We start from the raw sequence: 13,900 nt of genomic DNA, 5'->3' as shown, positions 1-13,900 counted from the left end.
GCTCTTAGTGGGGAAAAAAACATTTTTTAGATGCATAAACGATTCTGACACGTTTTATTAATTTTAAATAATCAAAAACTTTATATGATTTAAAGTAAAGTAACAAGCGGAAATAAAAACAAAGTGTTTATTTCTCTGACATTTTTTAAGAGCAGACAAACATGGCTGACCTTCCATATCTCATCATCCGATCGGCCCAGACTTTCCACTAAAGCGACTGTTGAACTTTATTTATAAAGCACTTTACAACTATTTTCAGTGTAAAAAAGAACTTCACAATAAATAGAAAGTTTAAAAAAATAGGCAAATTAAGAAAATTTTTTTAAAAAGCTCAGTTAATTAAAAACCATGAAGAGCCTTTAAAACAAACAGTAAAATTTTAAACTGAATTCTAAAATGAACAGGAAGCCAATGAAGAGACTTGAGTACTGTAGTGATGAGTTCTCGTCTGAAGGTTCCAGTAAACAGTCCTGCTGATGAATTCTGGACTAAGTGGACTAACTTTTTTTTGTTTGATGTGAGTTAAAAAGTGTTTCATTAAAGCTAGTCCAATGATAAAACCTAACATTAAGTTTGTTGAGTTTTGGGAAAAGTTTTCCCTTTTAAATGCTGTGAAAGATTTCTGGATTATCAAACAAATTATTTTCATGTCAGAATTTTTGTTCTCAATAAAAGTTAAACAAGCATACTGATCTTGTTTTTACTTAAAATGTACTTTGGTGGGGAAAAGTAAGTCACATTGAATGGATGGATTTGACATTAACTCTTGTTTTCTTGCTTGTTTGTACACATATTTATTCATTTACACTTGATTATCTTGAAAGAAACCCAAAGAATTTGGAAAAGTTCTCCTGCACTATTCAGTACCAGGTATTTTATCTTTTAATCACATTGGTTGAAATTTTTGGCTAAAGATGTTCTGGATCGATTTTTGGGGATCGTTCATGAGGAACCAATTTTATCAACCACTAAAATGAATCATTACCCCCTCACTTCTGAGATGTTGAATCAACCTGTGCTCAAGCTGGAAGACATATAGATTCTTTTACAATCAAATTTTTATAACTAGTTCTTTCACAGGCAGTTCTTAGTTTCTTTCAATCAAGAATACAAACTTTTTTTAGTGAGTTATTGTAAAAGTCTTAGGTTATATTTTGCTGCTTTCCCCAACATTTTCAATGATGTTTTGTATTTATTCTATAGCAGTTCATATAGATTTTTTTCTTTATTCTAGTAACATGAATAAAACATCTTTAGGTTTGACGTAGTTCTTTCAATTTTACTGCCACAAGAGGGAATTGTTGGATGTAAGAGGCAGTCAGAGGGTGATGTTTTCTTTGTTTACAGGTGTTCTGCAGTCAAAAAGAGTTTTGTGGCTCCGACCTTGAAGAAAGTGAGAAATCAGACAGCTTGGAAACAGCTGTACTCAGCACTCAGACACACAAACGGAAGAAATTCAACACTTCTCTCAAAGCACAAACAAGGACAGGAGTGGATGAAAGCCAAGGTGGTACTTTTGTTTGTGGTAAGCCTTAATCACATTATTCATTTGCTTTTATGTGACACCACAGCTGACAAACTTTAGCTTTTGTGTGGGCGCCTCGTAAGAAAGTCAGGGAAGTGAACAGAGCAACATAGTAAAAGTAAAGATGTACCTAATCTTTTATTTATTTATTAATAAAAGGGACGATATTTATATGTTTGTAGCCTAGAAATGCCAACATTTCCAACAAAAAACTGTCATACTGGGAGTGATGAAACTCTGCTTACGTGACAGCTTCATAATTAATCATCATCATCTGTAGTTATGTGCTATGAATATAAAGAATTTAAACTGGCAAATCAATACTTTCCAACACCTCGATGGCTGATGAGGTGAGAAATTTATGACCATAAAAATCCCCTTAAACAGCTCTGAAAACGAGGAGTACAATGACTTAAATGTTCTTCCAAAGTCTGAGCAAAGATTAAATACACTATATTACCAAAAGTATTGGTTCACCCATCCAAATGATCAGAATCAGGTGTTCTAATCACTTGTTCTGGTCACAGGTGCATAAAATCAAGCACTCAGGCATGCAGACTGTTTTTACAAACATCTGTGAAGAACGTTCTGCTCTCAGGAGCTCAGTGAATTCCATTGTGAAACTGTCATAGGATTCCACCTGTCCAACAAATCCACTGGAGAAATGTTCTGAATATTACACAGTCAACTGTCAGCTCTATCAGAACTAAATGTAAAAGTTTGAAACAACAGCAACTCCGCCACCAAGTGGTCGATCTCGTAAACTGACGGAGGTGTTAGCGGATGCTGAAGTGCAAAGAGGTCGCCCACTTTCTGCACGGTCATTTGCTACAGAGCTCCAACCTTCATGGGACCTTCAGTTTAGCCCAAGTACAGTATGCAGAGAGCTTCATGGAATGAGTTTCCATGGCTGACCAGCTGCATTCAAGCCACACATCACCAAGTGCAATGCAGTGATGTAAAGCATGCCGCCACTGAACTCTAGAGAAGTAGAGACGCCTTCTCTGGAGAGAGGAATCACGCTTTTCCATCTGGAAATCTGATAGAAGAGTCTGAGTTTGGAGGTTATCAGGAGAACAGTACATTTCAGACTGCATTGTGCCGAGTGTGAAATTTGGTGGAGGGGGAATGATGGTGTGGGCTTGTTTTTCAGGAGTAGGCTTGGCCACTTAGTTCCAGTGAAAAGAACTTTGAAAGCTTCAGGATATAAAAACATTTTGGATAATTACATGCTTCCAACCTTGTGGGAACAGTTAGGAGCGGGCCCCTTCCTCTTCTAACATGAGGAAGCAAGGTCCATGAAGACATGGATGACAGAGTCTGGTGTGGATGAACTGGACCTGTCTGCACAGTGTCCTGAACCCCACTGAGCACCTTTGGGATGAATAGAGCAGAGACTGAGAGCCAGACCTTCTCCACCAACATCAGTGTGTGATCTGACCAATGCGCTTTTGGAAGAATGGTCAAAACTTTCTATAAAAACACTCCTCAACCTTGTGGTTCCCAGAAAAGTTAGAGCTGGAATAGATGCAAAAGGTGAAACGACATGATATTGAACTCTATCGGTTAGGAATGGGATGGCACTTCAGTTCGTATGTGAGTCAAGGCAGGTGAGCCAATACTTTTGGTAATATAGTTGTGGTGAGATGAACCTTACAGATAGAGGTACATTCACACTGGCCATGTAGAGCCGGCCCATAAGCAGCCATTTTCAATGAAAAGTCTATGTAAATGCATGTAAACCCTTGTTTTGCGCCACTACGCAAGTTTTTGAGTCCGTTCTCGGGCACTATGTGCAATACTGGTGTTTGTTTACCTTAAGTTCAACAAGTTGAACTTTGACTGCTAAGTTGCAAAAATGCTGACCAATCAGGGACTCAGAATTGGTATTGTCATGTGGATAGCGTCCTTCTCATAACACAAAAGTGCCAGTCATTGTAAACATGATCACAAAGAAGAAATTAATAAATGTGGTTTGTCCTTAGCTGACATTATTTGACAGGAAGTATTTTAGATGTTGGGATGGAGCTGTTAAAGAAAAACCCTGGAGCAAGATTTGCGGAATCTGCACCGCTTTGACCTTTCACACCAAGCCTCTATCAATTGTAGGAGCTGGACAAGTACCAGTAAACATTTAAACAACAAAAGAAAAAGGAATCCCCTCCCTGCCGTTTACTGCTTCTCCGTTGTGTGAACACCATTGGCTGAATGTGTGTTCATGAAACCGTAATCTTGAACGCACAGCACATTCCTTGTGTGAGTAGCTTCACAGAGCAATTCGAGGTGGAGGTGAGACTACCCAAAGATTCAGCTTTGGTGATGGATGGACAGATGAGGTTAGACAGGAATCTCTGTGGATCATGATGTTTGCTGATGACGTTGTGATTTGTACTGAGAGCAGATGGAGAAAAATGAAAAAAGGTGGCGGAATGAAGGTCAGCCACAGACTTCTGTGTTAATGAGAGGAACTCAAGTTGAATAGTGAAGTTTAAAGGAAAAGAGGATGGGGGAATTTAAGCATTTAGAGTCAACAGTCCAGAACAGGGGTCTGCAACCTTCAAAACAAAGAGCCATTCGAGTCAATTTTTATTTTACCAAAACCCAACTGGAGTCACAAAGTCTCACCAATCCCTTTAAAGCATATAAGGCACTGATTTTTATTTGTTATTGTTACTATTATATATAAATTAACTTTTTTTTGCATAAATAAAACATAAACATAAAAGGAAAAATGATTTTTTCCAAAATATAAAACAGTTGAAAACTTCTAACAGAGGTTCACAAGACTTCCTTTCAAAATAAAGTACATTCTGTGTCAGATAGGATCAACTCAATGCAGCAAATGTGGTAGAATAGTATAATTTTAACAGTTTATTTTACCATTTGTGGTGCATCTCATCTAGAAATTTGTAAATATAACCAAGTAAAGTTAAATCAGAATTAATTAAATGAGTCATACTGTATTTCTTAGCTCATAAGGCACACTTAAAAACCTTGAATTTGTTAAAAAATAGAAATCAGCCTTATAATCTGGTACTACTTAATTCAGGTAGTGTTTACTGACCTTCAATATTATACACAGCACTTTAAAATCTGTCAAAAATTGTATGTAGTCTTGTAATACATCCTGTTCCTCAGCTGTTTATGAATGAGTTAAGTAAAGTTTTTTTTGTTTAACCTTTGTACTTACATTTTACTTTATAATTACTTTTCAAAATAAAAATCTTTTTTTTTTTTTTTTTTTTTTTTACCAGAAAGAGTCACACATGACTCCGGAGCCACAGTTTGCAGACCCCTGGTCCAGAAGAACAGAGTGAAGGATAGAAAGGGGCTTGTGCAAGCAGGTTGGAACCACTGACTGTATAAGAAAACTGGACTGAGACCCCTCCCCCGTTCCAAACAGGAAGTACTCACTGGCTCCAAGAAGCCAAAATCCAAAAAGACTTCTATAGAAAAACAGACAGCTGTTCTTCAGTCATTATCTTTCTCTGACGCTCTGTCTCTGCTACTTGTTTAGCATCTTCTTAATAATCCACTTTTTTACAAAATAATTCCTGTATTGCAGGTGAATCAAGCTATAAACTGATCAATCAGATGCCTCAATAAAAGCATGTGGTGCTCAAACCTCAGCATTCGCAACACTTGATTGGCAATGCTTGACTTTCAGTGGACGGGATGTGGACTTAGAACAACCTCGCTCATGATTGGTGACAGCAGTTGCCATAGAAACATTGACTCAGACCGACTCGGACCAATCACTGCTTATTGATGTCGTCTGGCTCCAAATGGCGACATCCGTATCCCTTAAAAATGGTGACTGAATTGGCTTCATTTTGTTGGAGCCGGAAGAAAGCCATTCTCTCACACTCAGACTAGTTTCTTTCCAGTCATTGGTTGAAACAAGAGAAAGGTTTCAGGGGTGACAAAGAATGAAATGAAAGGTGTAGAAGACTGAGAGCAGCCATGTTAGTTAGTAGTTTATAGAGACAAGAGGCAGAGCTGAAGATGATGAGGATCTCTTCTTGTTGTGAATATATAGTTTTCATCTTCTCCAAAACTTAGGTATTACCGACCTTTAAGAAACACCTCAATTTCATCGGAAAAATATTTGAAATGGTTGCTGTCGAAAGCATTTGTAATTTCAGAGGAAAAACAGTTTGGGTTTAAATATCAATTCTGTACCAATTTATTTTGGATAGTAACATAAAGACTCTGTTTCTCACCAGCCAATTACTGTATTAGCAGTAGAAGAAAAAAAATCCAAGAAAAGCAGCAGAGACCACTTAAATCTTACAGCTAAGAAGGAGCCGCTGAAAAGCTCTCACTGTACAACTAAAAGCAGACAAGTTTGCTGTCCTAATTGGTCTCAGTGGGTAGCTCATCAGAAGTGAATTTAACTTTTTCAATGAACAGCCTGCATGGTTTGTCTTTCTTTTTTTCTCCAACTGTTAAAAAAAGCGAGACGCTTTTATAATTCTGTGGTAATAATTGTGCAAAGAAAAAAAAAGTACTTTTAGAGATGAGAGCATTCAGATCCTCTCCACTGGATCATGTATTTCTGTCTGAAGAAGTGCTGTTTTATTTATGATGACTTCTTTTGAAGCAACACTGAATAACATATGAAGAAGACTCTCTGGCAAAACACTACCAGCAGCTCTATGTTTATCATCATCTGAATAAAAAAAAGAAATATATAAAAAAAATACAGGTTGACTAAAGGACTTAGTGGTGCCATTGGATTTACAATCTGATCACATAATCCAACGGTGCAGACATTTGCTTCAATCAGACACCTGGGAAATGCATCCATCCCATTTCATTTCATTTCATCGGCTCAATTCGATCCCATCAGTATTAAATGAACAGGCTGAGGCCGGACAAGAGATTATTACTAAAGGGAACTCTTTCATTACAGCCTGGCATGATTGATTATGTCTGCTCTCAGTGTGGAGGCACATTAAGCAGCCTCCACCATGAAAACTGCAGGGAAATAATTAAAGAAGATGTGACATAAATGCGCTTCACAGACAGACAGACAGACGGGAAGCAGCCGTGATGTGGATGAGGTTAAAGCTTTTGCTCATGGGGATGCTGCTGGTGATGCTGAGGCGAGGCTCCAGCTGGATCCCGTGAGCTGCTCACACACAAGACCCCTTTGCGTCCCGAGGAGGGGGGACTGGTTGATTGATTGGGACGCACGAAACTCTCCCCCCTTTTTTTAGGAAGCCATGTGCCTTTCTATGTATGACAGACACAGAGCGCGGCGCGCACTGGCTGATGTGTGGCTGCGTGAACGCGTTCCTCCTCCAGCGGGTTCATTCGGGGCAGCGCATTAGCAGTCTGAGCAGGTACCCGCTGAGCCAGACCGTTCCCCACACTTCATCCTGCTTCTGCAGACACCGAATCGATATCCTCAAGAATCCATCACTCCAGACAACACAGCTGCGGGGAAATTCTACCTCACAGAGCGCGCGGGGCTTTGGCTTTTGCGCTCGTTTGCGCGCTTTGGAGAGGTGCTCTCCAACTGGAACAAAAAAAAAGAGCAGAGAAAAGGGGTGTGTTAGGAGTCACACAGACCGCTTTCTTGGAACTCCAGCGACCAGCCAGCCCAGTGTCTGCCTGGCGATGCGCGCGCACGTGTGCAGCCACGCGTGCGTTTGTGTGTGTGGATCGTTCGTTCGCAACATGGCGTTGGAGCGCCGAGAGGCACGACGGCTCTCCCCGGACTAGAGCGGCCGCGCTGCGCGAGGGGAAGCGGGGGGACCGAGAGGCAGAGAGAGCCGCAGATCGGACCGAGACTCCCCGACCTGACCGACCGCGTACCGAGGCGAGCGCATGCGGCTGGAACCGTGAACAGACTCACGCTGGTGCAAATCAAAGGCTGTACATGGCGGTGGAGACAACAATTTGGCTGTTCTGTCTTCTTGCGCTGTTTTGTGGTCCATCCCAGCAAGGTAACCCGTTGTTTTCTGCATGTGGCGCGCGCATGTGGCACTTTAGGGGCAGCTGATCCACACTAAAGTAGCCCCTGATAACAGATAGTTGGTGATTGTGCACCTTGCACCACAGCCAGTGCTGTTTCTGCTTCGTCTTCTCCTCACGTGGCTCAGTCTCATAGAGCTGAAATCTTCCATATTTCCCCCTTCAGCTGAAGTTTCTCCTAAAGCTGCCCTGAATCTTCCCAGAGGCCACAGGGGAAAGTTTGGGAAAAACCACCTTCTCTTTTAGGTGACCCCCAGTTCAGAAAGAGAAATGTTTGCTTTTAAAGCAACCTCTTATTAGGGAAAAGTTGAAAAATGACTTCTTGCAGGCAAGCAGACCGCCCCATTTATCAGCCCCCGAGCCTGAAACATTTGAAGCAAAGCTTGTTTTGAAGCTGGAAGAGGATTAGTTTGCCATTAGAGAGTGAAAGGCAGTCTGGGGAGAACAAGTCTGTCTGTGAGAGACAGAGTTCAGGATTTGCATGACAAAAGACCTGAGCAGAATATCAGCCACTCCAAAACACTATTAGGACGCCATGCTCCAGCTTAAAGTAAAGAGCGTTTAGAGTCCAGTCGACTCGGTCCGGTTATGCCAAACACGTTCAGATGGTCTGGTTTACTTTCACGCTGTAAATAATGGACTAAACCACCTGTGAATGTCATGCAGCCACACTACACTGCAAAACAAGCCCCCTAGAATTAAGTCAGAAGTGTGAAAAAAAGTTTCTTTAAAGTCCCTCTCCAATCCTCTTTTGATCTATTTTAAAGCATTTATGGTCTCGTAATTATACAGTTTTTTTTGTCAAAAAGTTTAAAGTTTCTTGTTTTCTAGGATAGTTCCTGCAGAATAGGCAGTGTCTAACTCAGAGACATTAGACATTTGTCTCTGAGTTGTGGGTTGGGAGTAAGTCTGCCCTCATTTCCCATGATCCCTTTGTTTACACTCTCTCCTGCTATCTTACACACTTTGATTATACAGTTTTTTGTTCCAAAATCAAAACCCCTGTGTCGTTTTCTGGGACAATAGTTTCACTCTTATGGGGTCTAGATGACCCGACCCTTATTTTGATGTGTGATCCCTCCCATGACAAAGGTGGATAAGATTTTATGTTTGCCATGGACACCAGTTAAGGTCATTTCATAATAATAATAAAAAAAAAAGTGTCTTTTGGGGTCTAGATGACCCCCTCCTTTAATGTAAAAATGCCTAGAATAGCAAAAGGGTTACAAATTCACCTTTAAGTTACAGGTAGGACTGTTGACATGGAGTAGGCCTTCCCCCATCATCCCTTTGTTTACATGCTCTCCCACTAGCTTACAGCCCCTCACAACTTCAAGCTAATAAAATACAAAAATAGTGAGTGATATCAGTCATCCAGGTGTTCAGTTTTGAGCCAGATGCCAGTTCGGATGAGCAAAATGAAGACATTCATGGATCTATTTGATACACTGGAATGGAGCAGGGAGCTTGTGGCCCACCAACTGTAACACCTTTACGTCACTGCTACAAGGTTTTCCCAACAACATTTTGAACAACATTTTGAATAAAAAAATACTCAGAAATGCAACTTTAATCTTAATTCTTTTAATCTATCATGAGAAAAATGTCACAAGAACATGTTGAAAATACCAAGAACAAGATTTCTATTGGAGTTAGAAAATGGTCTTACCAAGAATTCTTATTATAAGTTGGAAAAAAAAATACTGTAACTAAGAGATATTTCCTGAAACTAAGACTATTATGAAAAACATGCTTGAGCACATTATTTTTTCTTGCATGGCAGAAAATAAGAATATTTCTTGAAACCAGGATATTTTTACTCTCTTCAGTTTCTGCCGTGAAACTGGACCAAAAACAAACATCAACCAGGACGAAAAAAAAAAACTGAAAGTACAGTAGTCTAACCTTTTTTCAAACCATTGAAGTCACACTGTCTGCAGTTTTTTTTCTCGATATTTCTTTCTCTCTTGTATATATGCTATATCCTCTAGTCTGCTGAATTGTCTGCCTGCTTTCACTCCGTTATTGCACCGCGATAGGATTCACTTGACCCCTTGTTTTCAGGCGGCACCCGGTTCACTTGTTTGGTCTGCACCCGAGTCCAGGCAAGCATTCAAAGTTGTTAGACGGAGCTGACTATCCAATGAAACATGTTTTGATGCAGGCCAAACAGCTCTGGTGTGAAAGGGTTCTTTCATTAAACCTTCAATTAGAGAGCCACATCCTGGTCTTTTGTAGCCACGGTGAGTTCAGTCAACAAAACTACAGGATTAGCAAAGTTTCATACACTTTAATGGGTTACCAGGATGTATGGAAAGGGTCAGACTACACAGAGCAGTGGTTTTAACTCAAAAATGTTAAGAGAAATCCTCTTAATTACTTTAATCTCAAACAGTAGCAAATAAATGTGCCTTTTCAGTTGAGTTTTTACAGTTCTTTCAGGTTATCTTTGCAGTGAAAATGGTTAAAAGTCCAAGCATGAGCAGTCACAATCTTCCTGCAATTTATACTCACATGTTCCATTATTCATTGTTCAATTAGGCTTATGAAGGTTATTAAGAGGGGGTTATTTTAGGTGCACCTCCTTTACTGCAATCTTATGCAGCAATAGAAGGTCACGAGATACAACTCATACAGTTAGATGAACGTGCCGGGCAGAGTAAAGAATGACTTCCTCTGAGCTCTGTCCTCCTGACGCCAAAGTGAGTGCCACAATCGCATTCGGATGATGAAATCTCCTGCAAGTAAAAGTCAATTGGTGTGAAGGTTATCTGTAAGAAAGATGAGGAAGACGTGGGTTTATGTACACAGGCAGATTTATCACTGCAAGTTTGCTGCTTTGACATTTAGTTGGTTTCCTGACAGTTTGAGATTTGTACAGAAATCACACTTTGAACAAAATTGAAATCATGACATTTGCAGTGACTTTTTTTGTCTTTGTTCTGGAAATGTGATTTGTATTCATGAGCCCAACCATCAGCAACACTGCAGCAAATGGACACAACCCATCATGTGTTAACACTAACACTGTAGTACCGTGGTATTGTTGTGTGCATTGGGTTGTGACTGTACAAGTGGAGCATGCATGAATGTGGGTGTTGGTGGGAAAGGAGGCGGGTCATGAGTGGGGGCTGTGGAGGATTCTGGGGCAGGGTTGATTTTGGTTTGGGCTGTGGGGGCAAATATGAGAGCAAAGGGTATGTTAAAGCATTAAGAGCTTGTTTTTTTTTTTTTTTTTTTTAGTTCTGAAGACCAAACCAAAATAAAAAAAAGTCAGTTTCTCTTTAAAAAAGGTTTCAGTGAAGCAGATCAAAACACTATAATATCTGCGTAAATGCAAAACATCCATTACATTTTATTGTTCAAGGGGTTTGCCCTTCAAAGATGTACACTGAGGGACAGAAAAATCATAAGCTAGAGGATAAGAAAGTCAAATCAGATCATTTACTGTTAAGAAGACACTTTAACCATCACGTCTTTTTCTGTCTTGTATAAATCTCCAAAAGCTCCTGTTTTTGTAGTGGCTTTAATTACTTAAAAGCAAATGATTCCCACAACAAAAGCTGGTCTCTGCAATTGCATGTATTTCTTTTTTCTGGTGCTTGTACCGTCTGTTCCTCGAAACTGCTTATGCTGCATGGCTATGAGAGGAAACCAGGGATAATGGAGAAGAAGGAAACCCATTAGATACAGAGAGATAGTGTGGTTAAACATGAAAAGTTGCTTCAAAAAAAAAAATCAATTTAAAGTCTATTTTAGACCAAACAACAGAAACATGTCAAAAGCGTTTGAATGTTTTTGCACTGAGATACCAATGTGCCTCATGGGAATAGTCTGAGCTATTTACCTTTGGCTCCAATATTCAATTTGTTGCCGTCTAAGTGAGTGAACAGTGGTCAAACACACACAGTTGCTCCATTTGTTTTTTAGTTTAATTTATATCTGCTCCAAGAAAAGGCTTTTAAAAATATGTACTTAGGAAAAATAATTTAAGTAGTTCTTAGCCTATGATCAAAGCTCTTATGTGTGCACTCTTATTTCATTTCTTTCTTACAACATTTATTGTGCAAATGTTTTATGTTTTGTCTCATAGAAGACACATTTTATTTTAGAATACAATTAACAGAAAAATAAAATTAATCTAAAAGGAACTTTTTTAAGTTTTGGTTAATTAACTGTAACAGTTTGGTTGCTGAAGTGATCCTGTGTCATACTAAACTTCGTGGAAAATGGGCTTTTGAGTCAACAGTGACTTCCACACACTGCACTATGGCACTGTGGGGCAAGGTCCAGCATTTAGCTATAACATTGTGGATGTAGGTTTAGACATGATAAGTTACATTGTATTTTGAGATATCAGGAGAAAGTCAAGTCAAAAAGTGAATTTGCTGTTTAGCACCGTTCAGATTCTACTAAAAAATCTATTCCAGTACACATATTAAATTAAAGATATTGGTAATGCTGCAGTAGCACACAAAATACATTTTAAAAAATCCAATAACAGCTTGTAATAATAGCAATAATAATACTTTTTATTTTTAAAGGGACTTTCAAGCCACTCAGGGTCACTGTTCAAGAACCAACATAAAATAAACAGAAATAAATAAATCTTTAAAAAAAAAAAAACAAGTACAATAAAAATCAGCCAATGGATAGGTCGTAAGATCAGAGTGAGAAGGCAGTGAGTTTTGTCGTATACTGTATAACTATATTTTTTGGGAAATCTTCAATACAGATTTGAAATAATTAGTTTAAAAAAAAGGAAAATCAAATATTTTTACCCTCTTTTTTTTCAAGGAAATAAGCGAAAACTCAAAAAAATCAACAAAAAAAACTCTTGCTTCTTCACAAACAACTGATTTATATGATACAAATAAACATAAAATTGTTCACACAAGAGCGGTTAGAAACAAGTTTGCTATAAGGACATGTCAGTGTTGACTAAAGTTCCTCAAATGTAGTTAGATTTTCACGAGGGCTGCACGATTTTAGAAAAACTTGCAATATTAGGACAAGGACAAGTTTATAAAAAAAAAAAAAGAAAAACTTGCAATATTAGTGATCAGTATTACAGTGATGATATGACTTGCAATACATGACCATGCAGAAAGATGAATAATACATCATTTCCATTTCACTGCCTCAGTTTTATTTCAATAAATCAACAGAAATTAAATTGTCCTCCAAATGATCCACCTCTACATCGGAGGTGAATATCTAACATAAAAGAGGTACATTAGATTATGCAAATGTGAAAAGGGCTTTAATTAACTTGTTAAATATGTCAAGGTGCCATAGGATTGTTTTTCCATAAACATCTATGGTAGCTATTTATTGCAATTTAAGCCGTCTTTTATATATATGTGTGTTGTACAGGCTCATATTGTGATGGCGAAAAGCTGATTTTGTGATGACAAACATGGTCCCACGTTTAAAGTAATCCTGAACCCTACAGTCACATTTAAGATGTAGAGTGTCTTTGCTTTACTGTGTATGGAGCGGTGTGACAGCTGCTCAACCTGCAGAATAATAAACAGTGCTCGTGTTCAAGCGACATGCTGTCTTCGGAATGACTTGCATTTGCTTTTGCAGTTATAGCTCTTGCATTTTGACAGGCTCAGAAAATGAATTTCTGTCTATTATTGTATGTAAATACTCCAAAAATATTTGAAAACGAAGTGTTTAAATTGATATGAAGGAAGCCAAGGTTCTGTTCTCTCTTTTCTTTGATGGCTTCATCTAATTGTCTGTGATTTATTTGTGTGAATGTGATTATTGATTTATGTTGCAGCTGCTAATATTAGCTGAACCTTGGGCTCAGTCATATCACACACTCTTAGCACCTCTCATGCATGTGCAGATGTCTGTCGTCCTGAAATCCAGAGCTACTTGGACTCCTTTAAATTGCCTCTTGAGACTAGCTAAGTACTGTTCACGTTTTGCAAATTGTATCAGTCTGTTTGTTAGTTTTCAGTTTTCTCGCTGTTTTCACACTTACTGCTGTGTGAGCATGGGTGTGTCAAATACAATTTGTGGGGGCATGTTGATCCTTCCCCTGAGAGCTCATTCTCAATTAGGATGCATATTATTTAATGATGTCCTGGGATGAGTTTCATCTAGCTCTATCTGTAAAGGGAATATTAGTATGCTGACTTATTTTTTTGTTGCATCGGAATAGTTTCATGCTGCTTATAGGAGAAGGGACCCTCTGGGGTGAAATATTCTAATATTTTTTGTGTTGTGAACTCAAAGGAATTGCTTTCTGGGTTAGCCAGAGTGATGCAGTGAATTTATTTGGTGCAAGATTCAACTTTGTAGTGAATAGCCATTGAAAGTCAGACCTTGAGAGCCATTTTAATTTTTTCAGTAAATTAATTGTTACATTAAGAATTA

At 38.8% G+C, this 13,900-nt stretch overlaps 1 protein-coding gene across 2 annotated transcripts in view; it reads left to right on the top strand.

The window, feature by feature from the left end:
- The first annotated feature begins 6,769 nt into the window (after positions 1-6,769).
- Positions 6,770-13,900, top strand: part of igdcc4 (immunoglobulin superfamily, DCC subclass, member 4) — a 58,489-nt gene continuing 51,358 nt past the window's right edge. For both annotated transcript variants that reach the window (XM_024295625.2, XM_024295623.2), the window contains exon 1: positions 6,770-7,479. In XM_024295625.2, coding sequence (XP_024151393.1) covers positions 7,413-7,479 — 67 coding nt within the window. In that variant the 5' untranslated portion in view covers positions 6,770-7,412. The remainder of the gene's footprint in view (positions 7,480-13,900) is intronic.

The sequence above is a fragment of the Oryzias melastigma genome, linkage group LG3 (assembly GCF_002922805.2).
Source record: "Oryzias melastigma strain HK-1 linkage group LG3, ASM292280v2, whole genome shotgun sequence".
NCBI classification, from domain to species: domain Eukaryota; kingdom Metazoa; phylum Chordata; class Actinopteri; order Beloniformes; family Adrianichthyidae; genus Oryzias; species Oryzias melastigma.
The sequence above is the reverse complement of the archived record's forward strand: the minus strand, read 5'-3'. Positions and strand labels throughout refer to the sequence as shown.